This window comes from Mchenga conophoros, linkage group LG20 (genome assembly GCF_057382185.1).
Source record: "Mchenga conophoros isolate Kocher_MC1m ecotype Shallow Benthic linkage group LG20, M_conophoros_male_GT1.1, whole genome shotgun sequence".
NCBI lineage: Eukaryota > Metazoa > Chordata > Actinopteri > Cichliformes > Cichlidae > Mchenga > Mchenga conophoros.
The window spans coordinates 14,602,093-14,623,862 of record NC_140545.1 but is presented as its reverse complement, the minus strand read 5'-3'; the positions used below and the strand labels follow the sequence as shown (position 1 = coordinate 14,623,862).

Below are 21,770 nucleotides of genomic sequence, written 5' to 3'. Positions count from 1 at the left end.
AATAGACTTGCCATGAGATGTTTGTTTTTTTCTGCACTCTAATAACTTATTGTGGCAGCAGAGCTGTTCCAACATGTACAGGGAGTTTATAGGCCACACCTCCCGTGTAGCCTGAAGATACCACTCCCCTCCACGTCTTTCTTCCTTCTCCAAGGTTGCTGTCACTTAATGCTCGAGCACAACTTGGAGGTGCTTCAGCTGCCAGAGTGTCGGTGAGAGTTTGAGATCCAGTGCTCGCCATGACAATGAGGTCCTGGCCCTAGAAGCATGTGGAAGCTTTTGTACCTGTTTTTGACGCTTTGTCAGCTGCTCTGCTGTCAGGCTGAGGCCACAGCTGCTCCTGTCACCCCTCAGAGCTGCAGTCTGGACTGTATCCAGCAGGTAAGCTGGAGGTTGTATCTCCTTCATAGTCAACTGTTAACTCACCTTAATTCAGTAACTTTGTATAATTCGTACAATATGCAGCATCATGTTTTATTTTTTGTTTTGTGACAGATGTTCTCTCAGCCTTTGTTTGAAAAGTAAGAAAAACTCCCGACTAAAGATAATTCACATAACACATTTTTTTAAGAGAATTATTCAGTTTGTCCTGGTTTTAAGAAAAGTTTAGGTCTTCGTTAAGTGGTCGCAAGATAAATCTAAAGAATAGCAAATAAACAACCTGCAGATTGAGTTCCTGCTGTGTAACTGATGAGTTACACAGAAAACGACATCCTCAATTCTTCAAATATAAGATCCAAATTTAGTAGGGAAAAAAATTCATTTTAAACCGTCAAACTGCTGCATGGTTTAAAATCCCAGGTGTCACATTTTATTTCCCGCCCCTTCAGTGGGTATGTTGTTCTCTGTAGTGGAAAGTATGACGTGTACAAGATTTCCTATATTTGTTATCATCTAAGAAACAAATCTTATGTTCCTTTAATATGTGTGTGTGTGTGTGTGTGTGTGTGTAACCCTGTAATCTTGAACATAAATCAAGTTAGAAATTGAGGGGGGCTTGAGTGGATTTTCTCATGCTATCGTCTCACACTACAAGCTCCAACAGTTTCAATCTGTCCACACTCTCGGTGGATGTCGGAATGTTTTCACTGCGTTATTTAGGTTGGCTGGAGTTACACATACTGGCTGTAAACAGATTATACCGTGATGACTGTGTGGTGTGTATTCACATAATGAACCTATGATTGTTATTATCAGAGAAGGAAATCTGCAGCAGTTACCTTTAGTTTTAGGTGTCACAAGAAGAAGAGGGGAGGGGGGAGTTGTAATGATTTCCCGGCACAAAGATAAATTCATCACCCGCGTATGGAGAGATTTTAAATGTGAAAAAGTTTAAAAAGCAAAGGAGGAGAGCATTTGGAGACTTTTCACTGGAGCTTGTGCCACAGAGATTTATGATGCAACTCATTAAAATGGATCCAGTCGTGAGCGATTATCCAAAATGTTGATTTTATTTGAGCCAGATGTCTGATTTCCTGTCAGTAATGCAGTGTTTTTACTTGAAAAGATATTACCCCTGGGTTACCATACCACAGTGAGATGGTTAAACCAAAGGGCCATGCTCACGTATTCCTTTAAATTTTATTTTGATTAATGAAAAGTGGGGCACTCAGTCATCTTGTAGAAATTAGACTTTGATTTTTCTCCAAAACTTAATTTGTGTGGGCTTTTTATATGGATTAAGACTTCCTCCATGTTTGCTCAGCTGGTATGCTCCAGAAAACGAAGGTTTAGGCTACGCAGACTTTCTACCTAACCTTCCGCACACACGGTTTCTCTTTTATCATCCTATTAGTCATGATGTCTAAAACCTGTAGAGCAAGTCAGCAGTGTAAGAAAGTGATCAAACAATTTTTTAATGACAGAAACACCAACAGCCAGTGCTATATCTGTCTAGGGGCACACCAGACTTTCATTTTCACAGAAGGTGGAGGTAAACAGCTGTTTTATTACAGAGAAACTATAACAAATTCAGTGACCCAGTCACACTTTCACTGCTCCAATAAGTCAAATATGTCCTTCTATAATTTAGCGTGCTTTGAGTGTGAAGCAGCATTAACTATAATTACACAAACACCCCGTAAAAGCGATGCTTTGGGAAATGCACTGTCCTGCTCTTCATTGATAATGTTCACTCAACAGCAGAGCACAGTGAGTCAACCCTGATCAGTGCCTTCACTACACAGTATGTTGAGAAGCATCCACTGTTTAAACACAAGAACAAGCCGCAGCACATACTGTACAGATGGGAATCAGATTTTACATGGAGAATCTTATAAAAACAAGAACCATATTGTTTGTAATATAGCAACAAGGTTCTCCAAACTTACCATGAAGGGTTGTCAGTGCTGATCCACTGTTTAAGCTGTGATAGGTAAGTATGTGCAGATGTTTGGAAATCAAAGCACCTCTGATGATTGTTACTTGAACTGAACTGAACTGAACTGAAGTGGTGCACTACCTTTTTTTATGGCAGGCAAACTGAACATGCAATACAATTCTTTTCAATTCAATTGTACTTTTACAGCGCCAAATCACACCACACTTACCTCAAGGTGCTTTATATTGTAAGGTAAAGACCCCAAAATAATAAAGAGAAAACACTGAAAACCCCAACAATCACATGACTCCCTATGAGCAAGCACTTTGGCGACAGTGGGGAGGAAAAACTTCCTTTTAACAGGAAGTGTGGCCATTAGCCACGACCGGTTGGGGGTGAGGGGAGATAGACAGGATAAAGACACACTTTGGAAGAGTGCACAGTTGAACGTTTTCAGACTGTCTCTCATGGAAGGCTTTCATAGTGTTGGACAGATACATTTCAGATACGTAAGTTACTGAAACTTAAGCTCTATGAAGAGTAAAGCAAAACTGCCGCGTCCAGGGTCTCTTGTGATTCTGGAGCTTTTTGCCAAAGGATATCAGTTCATTGTTGGGAAGCAGGAATTGCGACACAGTTCTGTGACATCCATTTTGGGGCGATCGTAGCTCAAGAGTTGGGAGTTCGCCTTGTAATCGGAAGGTTGCCGGTTCGAGCCCCGGCTTGGACAGTCTCGGTCGTTGTGTCCTTGGGCAAGACACTTCACCCGTTGCCTACTGGTGGTGGTCAGAGGGCCTGGTGGCGCCAGTGTCCGGCAGCCTCGCCTCTGTCAGTGCGCCCCAGGGTGGCTGTGGCTACAATGTAGCTGCCATCACCAGTGTGTGAATGGGTGGATGACTGGATATGTAAAGCGCTTTGGGGTCCTTAGGGACTAGTAAAGCGCTATATAAATACAGGCCATTTACCATTTACCATTTTATTGTTGCTGCTATTAAGTCACATTTTTCCCTTCCCTACTCCTCCTCACTTTTGGCAGCTGAACAGGGATTGTACACAGTCCTGCTTTTCATTATAAAGTTAAAGGGAAGGTCAAATTGAACCTTGTGTGCACAAAACTACGAAAGAGATATAGATGAGTGTGTACAGTTTGACTTCTTTATTTTCTCCTATGCAGGGCGGTCCAGCATGTGAATACTGCAGAATAACAAGGAGTGATGTCAGAAAGGCTCTGGGCTTTAAATCCATTGAAAGGTTTGGAAGTAAGTCAGGTTCAAACATCATACTGCAAATATCTGAGCTCTATGTGAGTTTGAGGTTTGAATGAATTTGGTTCACACCTATTTCCACAATGCTAAGAATGTGGTTCACCTTGTAATTATTATCTCTGCGCAGCATCTGCTTCAACCATCATTTTTTTCTCTCTTTCCTGGTAAACTTCCGACCCTTCCACCTTCCGTGCTCGATCTTTTTCTAATTGTACTGTGATTAATTTCAACATTTAACATGCTAACTTTTGCAGAATTGGCAGAGATGTCCACTCCTTTCAACATTGTCTTCAGTGTTTTCCATTTGTAAATAATATTTCTCTCTGTAGAATGACAGACTAATTACCTCATAACGCTTCTCAGATCAATGGTTGTTTCACTAGGATCATCACCGTTTCAACACCAGTTCCTTCTTGGCACTGCACTAGCACATAGCTGAATGCTTCAGACCAGCAGGTTAGAGGTCAAGCCTTCTGAATGCGATAACTTAAGAATAAGGCAACCCAGTATTTTGACATTCATAACATAGGTGCATCTACTTGGAGGCTGAGGCACTACAGCTGACTGCTGCCAATATGTTTTTTATAACGTAATGACTGGCAGCTGTTGGTCCAACTAGATCCATGTCAACACAAAACTTTGCTTAGCTGTCAGCAAATCTCCATGTAATTTGGTTATTCATGGTCCCCAGAGGATTAATCGGTCTTTTAGCTTTTAAAAGTGCTTTTGAGAAATAGTTTCTTTCTGGAGGTTTTTCAAAGTTTTTCTTTTGGCTGCTTTTACACTCATTTTCACTCAAGTCCCAAGGAATGCTTTTTTGTTTGCTTAGCCACTTCACACTGACCTATGAATCATTCAAGCATAAAAAAGACCCCTAAATCAATGGATGAGTGATTGTTGTAGCTACATGCTACTGAGAATTTTGCAAAGAATCAGTGTTAAAATATATCTTTTTTCTTTCTTTTTTTCCTTGTTTTTTTTTACAACCGGCTTGGCACAAAAACAACAATTTGTTCTCTTTTATTTAGCTGAATCCACAAAAAAAGGTTTAAAAAAATACAAAAATAAAGACAACATAGTTGTATTGCACTCATCCCATAAACAGGCATCGTGTAGAATTTGCACATGTACATGTCAAATAATGTCTAGAAGTATTAAAACTGCAGTACATTTATCAGGATTACTACAGCTAGTGCTTGTCTAATTGATGCTAACACCATGACTAATATTAAATCTGCTTTAGACAGTCATGTTCCCCACTGCCCGGTCGTTCCAAAGATGAAAATTGTCTGGGTTTGGTAATACATTTTTTTCCTTCCATGGATCGAGTAATACCGCTCAATTTTGTTCCAGTAGTTCAAACAAGAATGAATGTATGCTGATCAAGGTACAGACTTTTGAGGATTATCAAATCCGGCTCATCAAATTACTGGGATTCAGGGGGGTTCCAAAATTCACATAAAATAAAAGATAACTGATTAATTACACTAGCAAAAACTCACCTTTTAGGCTGTTTTTGTCAGGGATTTTTCAGTTTTCTTCATTCCAAATTTAGCGGCTAGTCGAACGATATTTTGTTGTGGTTCCAAATTTTGGTGACCGTTAAGTTATGTAGGAGTGATGTATGTTGAATGTGACATGTGAAACAAATGCAAATGGTGAACATAACACCATAACACCAAGTCTTGTTCAGATTATCCCCACTGTGATGAAGGAGAGAGGGTTCATGCATGTAGTTGACAAAGCAGGTTTTAAAACATGAACATTGCTCTTTGTACAGCAACAACATGCTGATGGCAGAAATCATTAAGAGCATGTCTACAGATTTAAGTTTGCAATGGTTTAACTGTTATGTACTGCAATCAGCTTTAACATTCATAATTGATTACTTGTATTTCCTCTCTTTACCACTTTAATTAATTAAAAACTGAAGATCGTAATGTTTATATTGTATCTATAAAATACAGTGCATCATAAAATGACTGAAATAAGTGCATAACAATATTTTGTTGCATAAATACCTAACACAGAGTAGGCAATAATCCAGTTTGCCAGCTCTTAACTCTGTTTATCACGTCTAGTTTTCTTGTTTGATTGCTTTTTGAGTTTTGATTTTTCCTTTGTGATCAGACTGAATTCAACCCTCTGCTGGGATCCGGGTAATCCTGATATTCTGGATCAAATAAATTATTTTCCTATTAAAATGTGTTTAATCCAGATTTTAAAAAATAATAATTTTGGATTACCTGATCTTATCCGATCTTGCAATCCTATTTCTCCATTGAACCAGATTTGGATTGGGTCAGTTCAGATAGATTATATTTGAAAAACTGAGGATTGGTCAGAGAATTGTGTTATCTGTCTTTTCCTTTCATTACCGCTGTCAGCTTTATGACCATTGTTTACAATAACATTCCCATCAGCCCAAACTGTAACTATTTGTGGTGCAAATATTACCATCTTAGCATTCCAACCATATTAATTTAAATGTGTTAGCATGTTGGGATTAGCAAGTGCAGCCTCTCAGAGCTATTATTGAAGTATTTTCCTCATTATTCCTCTTCAGGTTGTATTCCATGGCCATGTTTTGAGCTGCTGGGAAATGAAGACCCTAAAATCTGTCAACACTACGTCCAAGCACCAAATGATGTGAAGGTTGAGTTTTTAAATGACTCAAACTCCCAATCTGACACCATCATTGTCTCCTGGAAACCCAGTTACTATGGTAAAATTTGTTTGCTTATTGAGAATATATACCTATCATTTATCATGTCGTATCCTAAGTTTCTAAGTGAAAAGAGTAATTTTTCACTTGGTGGTGGGATATCTATGATTTGTTTTTCTTTATTATTATGAGAGGTTAAAAAAGACATCTGACTTCAATTATGAGACATATGCGAGATGTCTCCAAAATTATTTTTCTTATTGTACTATGTGACTGAGGCACTGACACATGACAACGTCGGAGCCTGATAAAAAAACAAAAGAAAGAACAAACTCTCAGACGTAAACACTCGTACACACAGTGTGCAAGTTTGATGAAGGGTTGCTGCTAATTCTTTGTTTCTTTTGTGTTTGCTGCAGGGATCGCCTTCCTTCGTGGCTTTCAGGTGTCCCTCCAGGCTCTGGGAGGGACTAGCGTTGCCTGTCAGCTCTTTCTCTTCCACCGCAACTTATCCCTCCCAACTTCACATGCTCAACGGGTAGGAAGAGCCCTGCTGGCTTTGGCCTTTGGCTGTGTTATTTTTCCTTTTATTGTGTTAGACCACACAAAGAAAACGTGAAGCTTTTAAAGTTTTAAGTTACAGCTAGTTATGACAATAACTGGCTTCATGTGGATATATTTCCATTTACAAATGTTTTGAGTTACAAGTGGTTTCTAAATTTTTCTCAGTTACATTCCCTTGAACCAGAGCTTAAACAGCATCTTTCAGTTTTGGGGTGAAAACTGCAAAACACTGAATACAGAATAAAACAAAATAATGTTCTGGATGAGATTACGATCAAACATAAAACTGACAACATGTCCTTGGAGGAAATAGTTTAACATTTTATACTAAAGATCATCCAAATGCTGTAAATATGAGGCAGGACATAGAAGACTATTGTTTATAGATGAAGCCTTTTTTTAACAAGCTCGTCCCCAGTGGACTTAAATTATTTACATATATTCAAACCACATGGACAAACAATGAATAGCTCCATTCAATTTTTTTAACTGGTAAGTCTCAAAGAATGAAAAAGCAGCAACACTACTGACAGTAACAACAACATGTAACTAGCTTCTTTTTACTTCTTCTTGACGAAGAATCGCTCTTTCACACTAAAGTTCCCCTGTGCGATATTGCCTAAAATTTAAATAAAAACACAATACAATGATTTGCAAACAAGGAAAAACATAAAAAATCTGAACTGAGTAAACAGTTGGAGGAACATTAGGTTAACTGGCAACAGGTCAGTAATATTATTGGGTATAAAAAGAGGTTCTTAGAGAGGCAAAGTGTCTCAGAAGTAAAGATGAGCAGAAGTTCACTGATCTGGAAAAAGGCAGCATCTACAAATTCCTCTTTCAGAATAGTTTCAGTTTTAAATTGAGAAGATTAAATATCTCATCTACAGTACACAATTTAATCTAAAGATTCTGAGAATCTGAAAAAATCTCAGTAAGTAGGGGACAAGGCTGAAATTTCCGGACCCTCATGGACCCTCTTGGGTGACGTTGCATTAAAAACAGACACGATTCTGTCATTGAAATCCCTGCATGAGCTCAGGAGCACAGGAACCATCGTCTGTGATCACAGTTCACTGCCCCAAACCATATATGAAGTGTATAATGTGCCCATGCTATTCTGCAGGTGTACAAGTCAGACCCGTTCCCCGGCCTCTCCCTTGGATCCCAGTATGCTGTTACTGTCATGGCTCTGCCAGTGCCTGAGGAGTGGGAGAGGTTCTACCGCAGTGAGATCTTCTCTACACGATGTAAGATGCTGTTTGGTGACCTTTATTATTTAAATCTGCCTTTTTAGTTTTGGTCCAACTTCAGTGAATAGCATTATCATAAATTTACATATTTTGCCACCAATCAGCTCTGCTATTCTGTCAACACTGCATTAAATCAATATTTAGAGTAACATGTGCTTCATGTTCTTGCAGCATGTGCAGAGAAGAATGGCTTTGAGCAGTGTAAAAATGGTGAGAAAACTTATTTTCATGTGAAGTCCAGTCTGTGACAGTCTTTCTCCAAAGATCTGCTTTATTCATGACATTATGTTATTGTTATGGTCTGGTTACAGACTGGTACCCTAAACATATTGAGGTTCAGCAGGAAGGCAGTGCCATCACTGTGACCTTTAACTTGGCTCCTCCAAATCTGGGAATAAGAAGCTACTTCTCGCTGTGTTACATAAATGGCAGGAAAAAATACACCGACATAATACCGGTAAGTAATTTCCTGTGCTGCACCTTTGTTTCATTCAGTGCCTTTTATTTATTTTTAGATATTTCTGATCATTTAGGTTCTCTTTATAAATGTAACAAGCATTAATTTCATCATCTTAGGATCTGACTACAAATAAAACTCACCATAGCTATCAGCTGAGCGACCTTCAAGAAGGAACCAATTACACCTGTGAGGTAAAAGAATTATGACTAACACTGTTTATAGTATATGTGGACATAAGTATAACTGCTTTCCACCAAAAGACTTGGTTGATGAATAAACTTGAATACTTGAATGGACTTTGTGTTTATTGACTTTTTCCCCCAAATCTTTTTACCACATGTGTGGATTTCATCAGAAAATAGTTTGCTCATCAGTCATATTGCGCGAGGTGATGACATTGTAGGTCTTTTCATATTCTTTTACTGTCTTTTAACTAACCGTTCAATTTTTATGGACAGCAGCTTTCCTGTTTTTGTGCACTTTCATTGTTCTCTTTCCCAGAAACAGCTAACTTTGTCTGATACAACAGCTCAACCCCCCCCCCCCCCCACACACACACATACACACACATAATCAAAGTTAGCAAATAAGTGGTTGTGAAATGCATATACGAAGATCACACATTGTGACCACCTGCCTAATATTGTGTTAATCTCCTTTTGCTGCCAAAACAGCCCTGACCCATCGAAGCATGGACTTTATTACCACTCCTGAATGTGTGCTTTGGTATCTGGCTTGCATGCATGGCTTGATTGGATTAGGGTATTTAGAGGCCAGTTCAACACCTCAAACTTGTTGTTGTGCTCCTTAAACCATTCCTGAAGCATTTTTGCTTTGTGGCAGGGTGCATTATCCTGCTGAAAGAGCCCCACAGCTATTAGGGAACACCGTTTCTATGAAAGCATATACATGTTCTGCAATAATTCTTAGGTACACTACCAGTCAAAAGTTTGGACACACCTTCTGATTTAATGGTTTTTATTTATTTTAATGACTATTTACATTGTAGATTCTCACTGAAGACATCAAAACTATCAATGAACACATATGGAATCATTTAGTAAACAAAAAAGTGTGAAGTAACTCAAAACATGTTTTAGATTTTAGTTTTTTTTTTTTTTAAATAGGCTCCCTTTATTACTTTGCACACTCTTGGCATTCCCCTCGATTAGCTTCATGAGGTAGTCACCTGAAATGGTTTTCCAAGAGTCTTGAAGGAGTTCCCGGAGATGCACTTGTTGGCCCTTTTGCCTTCACTCTGCAGTCTATCTCACCCCAAGGTGCGGTAAGCTGAACACAGCTTCAACCGTCTGTTTGTTGGAAAATAGTAACGCGACCGCACCGCATTTTCTTGTTAGTAACAGTAATGCCGTTGTAACGATAGAAATACTAATTAGTTAGATTACTCGTTACTGAAAAAAGTAACGCCGTCATTCCCATCACTGATTGTAACGCTTGATGGGTTTTGCGACTGCACTCGGGGACACATTCAAAGTTTTTGCAATTTTCTGGACTGACTGACCTTCATTTCTTAAAGTAATGACGGCCTGTTCTTTCTCTTTACTTAGCCGATTAGTTCTTGCCATAACACAAATTCTAACAGTTGTCAGATAGGGCTGCCAGCAGGCAAGAAATTCCACAAATGAACCCTGATGAGGCACAGCTGTGAGGTGAAAACCATTTCAGGAGACTACATCATGAAGCTTGAGAGAAGGGTTTAGCCAGCAGAACCAGGCTCAGGGAGGGGCGGGGCCATCTGCTGCGACCGGTTGGGGTGAGAGAAGGAAGACAGGATAAAAGACATGCTGTGGAAGAGAGACAGAGGTTAATAACAGATAAGATTCAATGCAGAGAGGTCTGTTAATACATAGTGAGAGAGAAAGGTGACTGGAAAGGAAAAACTCAATGCATCATGGGAATCCCCCGGCAGCCTATGTCTATTGCAGCATAACTAAGGGAGGATTCAGGATCACCTGGTCCAGCCCTAACTATATGCTTTAGCAAAAAAAAAAAGTTTTAAGCCTAATCTTAAAAGTAGAGATAGTGTCTGTCTCCTGAATCCAAACTGGAAGCTGGTTCCACAGAAGAGAGGCCTAAAAACTGAAGTCTCTCCCTCCCATTCTACTTTTAAATACTCTAGGAACAACAAGTAGGCCTGCAGAGCGAGAGCGAAGTGCTCTAATAGGGTGATATGGTACTACAAGGTCATTAAGATAAGATGGGGCCTGATTATTTAAGACCTTGTATGTGAGGAGCAGGATTTTGAATTCAATTCTGGATTTAACAGGAAGCCAATGAAGGGAAGCCAAAACAGGAGAAATATGCTCTCTCTTTCTAGTCCCTGTCAGTACTCTTGCTGCAGCATTTTGGATTAGCTGAAGGCTTTTCAGTGAGTTTTTTGGACATCCTGATAATAATGAATTACAGTAGTCCAGCCTGGAAGTAATAAATGCATGAACTCGTTTTTCAGCGTCACTCTGAGACAGGATATTTCTAATTTTAGAGATGTTGCGCAAATGGAAGAACGCAGTCTTACACATTTGTTTAATATGTGCATTGAAGGACATATCCTGGTCAAAAATGACTCCAAGGTTCCTCACAGTGTTACTGGAGGCCAAGGTAATGCCATCCAGAGTAAGAAGCTGGTTAGATACCATATTTCTAAGCTTTTCAGGGCCGAGTACAATAACCTCAGTTTTATCTGAATTAAGAAGCAGAAAGTTAGCGGCCATCCAGGTCTTTATGTCTTTAAGACATTCCTGCAGTTTAACTAATTGGTGTGTGTTATCTGGCTTCATGGACAGATAGAGCTGGGTGTCATCTGTATAGCAGTGAAAATGTATGCTATGTCTTCTAATGATACTGCCTAAGAGAAGCATGTATAATGTAAACAGAATTGGTCCTAGCACTGAACCCTGTGGAACTCCATAATTAACCTCAGTGTGTGAAGAGGACTCTCCATTTACATGAACAAACTGGAGTCTATTAGATAGATATGATACAAACCACTGCAGTGCAGTACCTGTAATACCTACAGCATGTTCTAATCGCTCTAATAGGATATTATGGTCGACAGTATCGAATGCTGCACTAAGGTCTAGCAGGACAAGCACAGAGATGAGTCCACTGTCAGAGGCCATAAGAAGATCATTTGTAACCTTCACTAAAGCTGTTTCTGTGCTGTGATGAGCTCTGAAACCTGACTGAAACTCTTCAAATAAACCATTCCTCTGCAGATGATCTGTTAGCTGTTTGACAACTACTCTTTCAAGGATTTTTGATATGAAAGGAAGGTTGGAGATTGGCCTATAATTAGCTAAGACTGCTGGGTCTAGAGATGGCTTTTTGAGTAAAGGTTTAACTACAGCTAGCTTGAAACGCCTGTGGTACATAGCTGATTATTAGAGATAGGTTGATCATATTTAAGATCGAAGAATAGATTAATGGCAGGACTTCTTTGAGCAGTTTTGTAGGAATGGGGTCTAAAAGACAGGTTGATGGTTTGGAGGAAGTAATTATTGAAGTTAACTCAGAAAGATCAATTAGAGAAAAAGAGTCTAACTTAACATCAATGGTACTAAGAGTAGCTGTAGATAATATTACATCTGTGGGATGATTACTGGTAATTTTTTCTCTAATGATAAAAATTTTATTTGTGAAGAAGTTCATGAAGTCATTACTAGTTAACGTTAAAGGGATTGTTGGCTCAAAAGAGCTCTGACTTTTTGTCAGCCTGGCTACAGTGCTGAAGAGAAACCTGGGGTTGTTCTTATTTTCTTCAATCAGTGATGAATAGTAAGATGTTCTGGCTTTGCGGAGGGCTTTCTTATAAAGCAGCAAACTATTTCTCCAGGCTAAATGATGATCCTCTAAATTTGTGACACGCCATTTCCTCTCCAGATTACGAGTCATCTGCTTTAGGGTACGTGTTTGAGAATTATACCACGGAGTCAGGTACTTCTGATTAGAGACCTTAGTTTTCACAGGAGCTACAGTATCCAGAGTCGTACGTAGTGAGGAGGTGAAATTATTAACAAGATAATCGACCTCTGTTGGGGTAGCGTTCAGATAGCTGCTCTGCTCTGTGTTGGTACAGGGCATTGAAGATGATAACAGTGGGTGGATTATATTCTTAAACTTAGTTACAGCACTTTCAGAAAGACATCTACTTTGTCTACTCCCCACCGCTGTGTAATCAATTCTTGTAAATGTAAATGTTATCAGGAAATGATCAGGCAGGAGAGGGTTTTCAGGAAACACTGTTAAATGTTCAGATTCTATGCCATATGTTAAAACAAGATCTAGAGTGTGATTAAAGTGGTGGGTGGGTTCTTTTACATTTTGAGAGAAGCCAATTGAGTCTAATAACAGATTAAATGCCATGTTGAGGCTGTCATTTTTAGCATCTACATGGATGTTAAAATCACCCACAATAATTATTTTATCTGAGCTCAGAACTAAATTAGATATAAAGTCTGAGAAATCAGACAGAAACTCTGTGTAAGGCCCAGGTGGACGATAGATGATAACAAGTAAGACTGGTTTCTGAGTTTTACAGCTGGGGTGGACGAGGCTAAGCATCAGGCTTTCAAATGAATTAAAAGTCTGTCTTGGTCTTTCATTAATTAATAGGCTGGTGTGAAAAATTGCTGCCACACCGCCCCCTCGGCCTGTGCTTCGAGATTTCTGGTAGTTAGAATGACTCGGGGGTGTTGATTCATTTAAACTAACATAATCATCCTGCTGCAACCAGGTTTCTGTAAGGCAGAGTAAATCAATTTGTTGATCAATTATTAAGTCATGTACTAACAGAGACTTGGAGGAGAGAGACCTAATATTTAATAATCCACATTTCACTGTTTTACTCTTTGGTTCAGATGTGGATACTGTATTGTTCTTTCTTTGTAATTGTTTATGTTTAAGTTGTTTGTTGATGGTTTTTAGTTTGTTTTTTGTCTGTTTGGGAGCTGACACAGTCTCTATGGAGATGGGTTTTTGGGGGGGGGGGGGGGGGTAGCAGGAGGAGAGAAGCTGCAGAGAGGCGTGTAAGACTGCAACTCTGCTTCCTGGTCCCAACTCTGGATAGTCATATTTTGGGAGGTTTAATAAATTTGTCCATATTTCTAGAAATGAGAGCTGCTCCATCCAAAGTGGGATGGATGCCGTCTCTCCTAACAAGACCAGGTTTCCTCCAGAAGGTTTGCCAATTATCTATGAAGCCCACATCGTTTCTGAGACACCACTCAGACAGCCAGCAATTTAAGGAGAACATGCGGCTAAACATGTCACTCCTGGTCTGATTGGGGAGGGGACCAGAGAAAACTACAGAGTCCGACATTGTTTTGGCAAAGTTGCTCAAATCCTTGGGCTTGCCTAATCTTCCTGCTCCTAACACATTAACTTAGAGGACAAAATGTTCACTTGCTCTTCACTTGCTCAGTCAGATATGTACTTTCATGCTTCACCTATTTGACTTTTTTCCACAGATTGCAGCTAATGAAGTGGATGCAGTTAGGAAAATGTTCAATGTTCATGTCGTGCACACTCAGAAAGGTAAGGAAAGCTGTTTTGTTGCTGCATATTCACACAATTACTATGTCACAGTGTGTACAAAGCTTTCTGTACTTTTAGTTGTAAAGTTATATCTCCTGAACCATATGCAGGTTTCTTGCATGCATGCACAAATTTCTCAAGAACTATCACTGGACATGAAAAATGTGTATTCCCCAATGGCAAGCAGTTACTGGCTTTCACTAGGTGAAGGTGCGGCAGCAAGCAACCCTCCTAATTGTTTTGGTCGCAAGATTTCCACCCTTGTGTAGATGACGCCGACTTCTGTGCAAAATAGGAAACACATTAATGCTACTTTGTTAGTTATACTTGTTATACGTATTTCGCTGTCTGTTTGTTACTGATACACACTTGTGGCCAATGCAATAAGTCTTTTTATTTTAACTATTCTAATACTTTGAAAAGCAGTGGGATAATCCACTAAACTGTCTCAAGAAATAATTCAAACTTTGGTGTTATCAGAAGATGCCTCTCCACGCTCTGTCACTCCCTCCTTGGCTTTTGTCCTTCCTCTGAGTCTGGTCGCAGTAGCCGTACTTGGAGGCTGTCTGGCTATTGTCATTAGGAGGAGGACCAAGCTGCAGATGAAGAAATTTGACATACAACTAGGTGCAAAAACAACCCAGACATGTCATGTAAAATCAGTATTTGAACCACTGCCAGTTATTACGTTTATACATTTTCATTTAGTATCTCTAATCCATCTGCTCCTTTCCCCAGCAGCACATGAAAATGTTTTGTTTTTTTAATCATCAGATATCATCAACAAACATGAGGAAGTTGGGAATCAGGAAGAATTGGTATCACTGCGCAAAAACAGGCTGACCCCTCCTCGTCTTCTGATTTGCTACAGCAGCCATGAGGGCCCCGCTCATGTCAAAGCTGTCATGCAGTTAGGTGTTTTCATACAGCAGCACATGGCCACTCAGGTACAGTTTTACATTTTATCTCTTAACTTGCAGCACATTTTGTAAGGGCAGTTTTGGCAAGATTTTGCCAAAGTGTTCGTTAGTATGAGATGCATTTAATAAGAGAAAGAGATGGGATTCGGTTTATATTAACAAAGTCTTCCCACTTATTTTTCTTCAAAGGTGTGTCTGGATCTTTGGGACTCTCTGAGCGTGGCTGAGGAAGGCAGCATGGCCTGGCACTGCCGGCAGATCCGGGAAAGTGACTTTGTCTTGGTGATGTGCTCTAGGGGCTTTAACCAAAGACCCAAGCCAGAGGATGATGATGGTGATGAAGATCAGGCCTACAGCTCTGATGCAATCATCCAACTTATTGGTGCAGAGGTGGGCCGAGCCAAAGCCTGGGGCCAGGACCTGTCCAAATACATGGCAGCCATTTTCGAGTACTCAGAGGAGACAGACATTCCCACTGAACTGAGGCTCATTTCTCACTATGTACTGACAAGTGACTTACCACTGCTCTTCTCCCACCTCCATGGAGTGGCCCTGCACAGGCCTGGGGCTTACCTTAAGATAGACCACATCTCAGAGAAAAGCTTTGCCAAGGTGCCAGCTGGAGCTGCTCTGCAGTGGGCTATCTATGAGGCTGGAATGGCATTGGAGGGAAAAGGACAGCACTCTCTGGAAGAAGGGGACTAGATAGTGAAGAAGGGACTTACACACCCTCAGTTAATGATAGTTCTCAGCTCGATATGTGATAGTTGAATGAAACTGTGAGTTTACACCTCAAACGTGAGGAGTGGATCTACACCTGTGCCTCAGCACACACTATGACCTCTGCAATGCCTTAATATGCAACTTAATATGCACCCAGTATTATGTGTCCTGGCCAAAAAGATATTTTCGCAAATAAATATTTTCAGTCAATTTTCTTGCAGTATTGTGTAATAGGTTCCATGAATACATCAGCTATTAATCTTATTATCAAGCTTACTCTGTAAGACTGTTTATTTTGAAGTTGAATTTTAAATATTGTAAACAAGCAACTTTACAGCCATGCTTCACGTGTCTGTGTACATCTCTGCGTACAAATGGAAATCAAAGCTTCATGTCATTTAAACATATGAATAAATGTCTTGTCTTGTATATTACATTATATTTGTGTAAAATAATACAATTTATTTACATCGAAAATTTTAATAAAATAAAAAAGTTTCAAATAATGCCATTTTATTGCGACTTGTTTTTTGTTTGTTTTTTAACATTTTGCTGGTGCTGTAAGTCCTCAGCTTGTCTTTGATCAGAAACAGTCTTGGTTAAATATTGGCTCATACACACACTGTATTAAAAACAGGGGGAAATTTTATATCGTCGATCACTGTTCCATTTTTCTGAATATAACAATTACAAGACAGACCATAATTGAAGATTATCTGTTTATTACCAAATGTCAGCAGCGTAACTAACAGCTCACTTGTTGGAATAGGTCAACAAAAGGCTGGAAAAGTCAAGTGACACTAAAATGAAACAGCTGGAGGAACAATTTGCAACTAATATGGTTAAATGGCAACAGTTTACGATATGAGTTTACAAAAGAAGCCAGATGTGAACAAAATCCAGATCACTGTTGTCTAATTTTGGCCAGAGTTCATTTGAAATAGACTGAGACGAGGTGGAAAACTGTTCTGTGGTCAGACGAATTTAAATTTGAAATTCTTTTTGAAAACATGGACGCTGCTTTGTCTGGATTAAAGAGGAGACTGAACATCCAGCTTGTTCAAAAGTTTGCATCTCTGATGGTATGGGGGTGCATTGGTGAAGATGGAATTGGCACCTTACACATCTGGAAAGGCACCATTCGCCTCCGTCAGTGCGCCCCAGGGCGGCTGTGGCTACACTGTAGCTTGCCATCACCAGTGTGTGAATGTGTGTTCAAGTTCAAGTTCAAATTTTTTTGCCACAAGCAGTGGCAGGTTGCCTGGCAGTGGAATGAACCCGCCCCCGACCTTACACACAGTACACAGACATCACATGGGGATACAAGTCAGAGAACGGTTGCATTACAGAAAAAAACACTGCAATATACACTACAATGGGAAAGTACAAGAGGAAAAAAAGAGACCTCTGTTCATGCTGGGCTATAGAGGACAGCATGAGAACAGGAAACAAAAACACTCCTCTGCACAGAAAGCACAGAAATGTCCACAGTACAACATTATGGAGCACGTGACCAGCAACAGGGTTGGGTAAGGGATGAGGAGTAATCCCAGGCAACACAGCAGCCATCCTGCCACTGTACCGACTCTCCAGCGCGGGCCCAGACCCGCCTCGTGTTCCCAGGAGGGAACAAGCATCAAAGGCATTGGAAGGGGAGGGGGGATGTATGAGTGCTTATCAGTGTAAGTGTATGTGTGTGCGTGTCCATAGTTCAGCTGAGACAGATGATTTTATTGTGATATTTATATTGCATGTTTGTTTATTGATATTTATATTGCATAGTTTTATCCTCATATTTATATTATGTGTGTTAGTGTTGTTGTACCATATTCCTTTAATCCACTGTGGACTAAGCAGACAATTGTAGGCACCTGTGAGGTGGGGGCGTTCACTAAGATGCCCTATCAGCCGCCGGGCTGACCTGTTAAAGGGGATAGTGAGCGCAGAGACAAGAGAAGGTTGTTTGCCAACCGCCATTAAAATGGAGGAGGAGGAGGAGGAGAAGAAGAAGAAGAAGAAGAAGAAGAAGAAGAAGAAGAAGAAGAAGAAGAAGAAGAAGAAGAAGCAGCAGCAGCAAGAGAAGCAAGAGAAGCAAGAGAAGCGATGCATGAAAGGTGAGCAGGAGAAAAAGGAACGCGTGTAAGCCCGCACGTGTGTTGAAGGAACTGCTGCCTGACTGTGGGGTGCCACGAGTCGTTCAGTGATCCAGTCCCAACGGCAGGAACAGCAACAGTGGGTGGCGATGGCCGCAATTCACAACAGGGCAGGGATGCCCCTCTGCCTGCATCTGACAGTGCTACGAGGGAGGTAGGTGCAGGTGTGGAGTGGGGCGAGACTGTGCGGCGACGTGCTGTCAGGAGGAGACAGGTCTGCGACAGGAGCCCCCTCCTTGTTCTTCTGCCCGGCGTGGTTTCCATCCCGGAAGAGAAATTCCTCTCCTGTGTCAGATAAGGAACATTCGCCCGCGTGTGGCTGTACTGTGGGATTATGGGACTGTGGGAGGGGAATTTTAGCATATGGGAGACATTCGTTTAGCTTTGTTTTAATAGTGTATAGTTATTTCTGCCGGCAGGGTTTTTAGCGCATTGAGAACTCTTTTTTTTTTTATTGTATACGGGGGATTTTAACTTGTATTTGTGATTCTGGCTGTGTTTTTTATGGAAATAAATGGTGTGTGTTCAAAGCCAGCGTAGTTTCTTCCTCTTGTATGTGAACGGACTTGGAGGTGAAGATTTAGGTCCACCAGTCTGTCTGTGTGTGTGTGTGTGTGTGTGTGTGTGTGTGTGTGTGTGTGTGTGTGTGTGTGTGTGTACAGAAGGAAGGTCATGGCAGGAGCCTTTTTTAAATGCATTTCCAATCAGCTTTTTTACAAGAAGTGTATTTCATACATTGGAATAAATGTATTGTTTTCGATCAAGGGCGTAGATTTGGTTTTGGCATTGGTGGGGACGGATGATTCAACCACCGAACCCTGCCCTGTTTCTTTTTTTCCCCTTTTTGTCTTTGCTTCTTGATAAAAGGAGAAATACACTTTCCTACATATGCTATTCTACATGCTTTTAAACCATTTAAAATTACAATTCATAGTTTTACATTTGAATTATATAATGTTAAATTACTATTAAACAAATGACTGACTAAGTATTTTAGGCTTTAGTTTACTTCAATCATATTTCATATAAATCAGGTATCATACAAACATAAAAATAGCTTCAAATACAGTCATGACAATAAAAGACTATGACTTTAAAGACTTAACAACATTACTTCAGTTACACCAACATCTGTTATACATTAGCACTAAGGGAACACTGAATGACCTGGTGGGTTTTGTCCATAAAACTACTCATCTAAGATTACCACAAAGTAAAAGATCTCTCAGCAATTTTATGCAACATTTTAGGCACTATTGGCCCGATCAACTCAGTGAGCTGGGATTTTTTTTATTCTAAACATGAACTACTGTTACAGCAACAGAGACGGACTACTGGTGTCCCACACAACAACTCAATGTCCACTATGTGAAGCAGCCAAACACAGGCCTGCTCCTCTTGTTAACTGAGATAAACTGCTGGCATATTGGTTTTACATCTATACTGTCCAGTCTCTCCTGGTGGACATACAGCAGCATTGTTTAATCTCATTCGAGTCAATGTTAACCTTACCCATCTTTTTAGTCTTCTTAGGGGTGGCTGTATCTCAGGTGGCAGAGCAGGTCAGCCACTAACCAGAAGGTCGGTGATTTGATCCTAGGCTGCCTCCTGGCTGCATGCCAAATATCCTTGGGCAAGATACTAACCCCGTGTTTGGTGGTGGTCAGAGGGCCCGGTGGCGCCAGTGTCCGGCAGCCTCGCCTCTGTCAGTGCGCCCCAGGGCAGCTGTGGCTAAAATGTAGCTTGCTGTCACCAGTGTGTGAATGGGTGAATGACTGAATGTAGTGAAGCTTCTTTCAGCCTCAGTACATGCGTTTTATCCTCAGATTACAATTATTATTCTGTGCTTGATGTGCCTCAGCTTTGGTCCTGGCTCTTCCCCTCTGACTGCACTAGGACATATTGCTGTCTGATAAAATAACACATGGATTCGTGCCATATAAAAAGTGAGACATGTCAATTCAGATTCTTTGTCAAATATACACTAATGAATCAGCAGCCTAACAACTGTCATGATAATAAATACTAGTTAATCTATAGCACCAAATCATCAGTCAGTCACCTGTGACCTCGCCTCTCCACTTCTGTCTGAGCTACAAAATGGCAGAGCTGCCTCTGTCACCTGATGAATAACAGTGAGACATTCCACATACATGCAGTCACACATGTGCTTCAAATACAGTCATGAACCATCAAGTCATCATCCAATTTCACCTGTGATCTTGTGTCACCATTACTCTCTGAGCTTTGTGTTGGTTGGAATATTTGCAAAATCATGACTACCTCATGATATTTTGTCTCAAAAATTAACCCTATGAATATGTCAGTACCATTAGGATGAAATTATTGTGTCACCAACATTTTAACGTTAGACATATAATTTTAACAGCCTCTGTAAACTAATATCCTGGCTTGCTCGAGGCTGCCGTTTTCTCTGACAGTTTCAATCAAAATTAGAAATGCTACTCTGAGACTGAGCTAACTAATAGTGCTGCCTGTTGTGCAGTTAGTTTCCAAAACACATTATTCATGGTTACATACAGTTTTAGACTGATGTGGGCCAAAGCCTATAGCATAGCCTGTAACGTTATTATGACGGACATATTTTATGAGTGAACTTGGCTTTAAGTGACTTACAGGTTTCTTTGAAAAATGCTTTCATATACCCAGGTTCTTCCTTTTTGCTGCCATCCTCCTCTCCTTGCAGCGCAGAGTTGCCGCTGCTAAAACTAAACAGAGCTCCCTGAAAGGCACAGCCAATCACATTGGCCATATTTGTCACATGACGTAGGACTCCAGTCTTTCTGCACCGCTGGGTGAATGAGACGTTGACAGATGTTTTTTCTTTCTATCGGGTTAGTTTTTCTTTACTCGAAGAGATCAAATTATTGGTGGGGACAATTCAATAATCGCTGGATATTGGTGGGGACATGTCCCTTCCTTCCATGCCAAATCTACGCCCTTGTTTTCGATACTTTATAAATATGAAACTAAAGATTTTGAGTTCATGCACATTGTGAAATAAGAATCTAAATATTTGTGTCACAATGAGTTCTATAAAAACATGTTTATGGGGACAATGTGACAAATCTTTGGTCCCTATTAATGGTTACTGAAGAGGAAGCTTGAACCATGGGGCTCTCCACCATCTGACCCTAGAACTGAAGAAGCTTCTCGGATGAGAGGCGCAACGTCTTCTAGCAAAGAAGTCCAGACGCTTTTCTTTCCAAGCTCCTTAGACTACGATGAACTGGATGACTGAGAACCTTAACAGACATTTAAATCAAGTGAGCAAACTCATCAAACAAATGTTTGCTACACACAGTTTACTTCCAACTGTGCTGATTTTTAACAATAAAAAAAATAATTGTCTTCATTTTTTTGTAGTTTAAATGTCACAATTGAAATGAGAGGACTTCTCCTGTGTTTAGAAAAAAATGCAATTTCTGTAAATCAGCCTTAAAACTATTGCACTCTGCGCTCTCATTTGACTAAACATTTTTTATTTTTTGTTTGAATGGTACTAACGTGTAGTAGAAAGTTTTATTCTGGCTCTTTTTTTTTCTTCTTCCAATTTTACGTCACAGGGAGCCGGGATATATCGACAGAGGTTACCGCCATCAACTGCCTAACTGATAATAAACTGTGGTATGGAGACAACTGATTATAATATTTCCAGTGATACTCACAAGGTCTATCTTATAAGGTCCTTTTTTTTTTGCATTTAGACCTGGTTTAATTCTGGTATAGAACCAGTTGAATATTTGTATATAATCCCTGCAGCTGTCAGACTCTATAGCAGGGGTCACCAGCCTTTCTTAAAACTCAGACCTAGATAAAAATGTGAACAGTTCCTCTTTAGTTATATGATAATAACAATTCTATCTTGATATG

General features: G+C 40.1%; 1 protein-coding gene across 3 annotated transcripts; it reads left to right on the top strand.

Moving 5' to 3' along the window:
- The first annotated feature begins 77 nt into the window (after positions 1–77).
- LOC146550518 (interleukin-17 receptor D) lies at positions 78–16,218 on the top strand. Of its 3 annotated transcripts, none has more exons than XM_085258637.1 (12): positions 79–381; positions 3,495–3,579; positions 6,152–6,310; positions 6,670–6,788; positions 7,941–8,064; positions 8,239–8,277; positions 8,379–8,524; positions 8,644–8,718; positions 14,014–14,080; positions 14,564–14,707; positions 14,855–15,027; positions 15,190–16,218. In XM_085258637.1, exons 1-12 carry the CDS (start codon positions 268–270, stop codon positions 15,703–15,705), a joined length of 1,761 nt encoding a protein of 586 aa, XP_085114763.1. In that variant the 5' UTR covers positions 79–267; the 3' UTR covers positions 15,706–16,218. The 3 variants fall into 3 exon arrangements, with proteins under 3 accessions (XP_085114764.1, XP_085114763.1, XP_085114762.1); XM_085258636.1 differs by having other exon boundaries at positions 81–381; positions 14,561–14,707; XM_085258638.1 differs by lacking the exon at positions 14,564–14,707 and having other exon boundaries at positions 78–381.
- The last annotated feature ends 5,552 nt before the right edge of the window (positions 16,219–21,770 follow it).

Coding starts and splice junctions, on each gene's coding strand:
- LOC146550518 (XM_085258636.1), top strand. CDS start 268: ATGTGGAAGCTTTTGTACCTGTTTTTGACGCTTTGTCAGCTGCTCTGC. Junction 8,065..8,238: donor TGAGATCTTCTCTACACGAT/GTAAGATGCTGT, acceptor ATGTTCTTGCAG/CATGTGCAGAGAAGAATGGC. Junction 15,028..15,189: donor AGCAGCACATGGCCACTCAG/GTACAGTTTTAC, acceptor TTTTCTTCAAAG/GTGTGTCTGGATCTTTGGGA.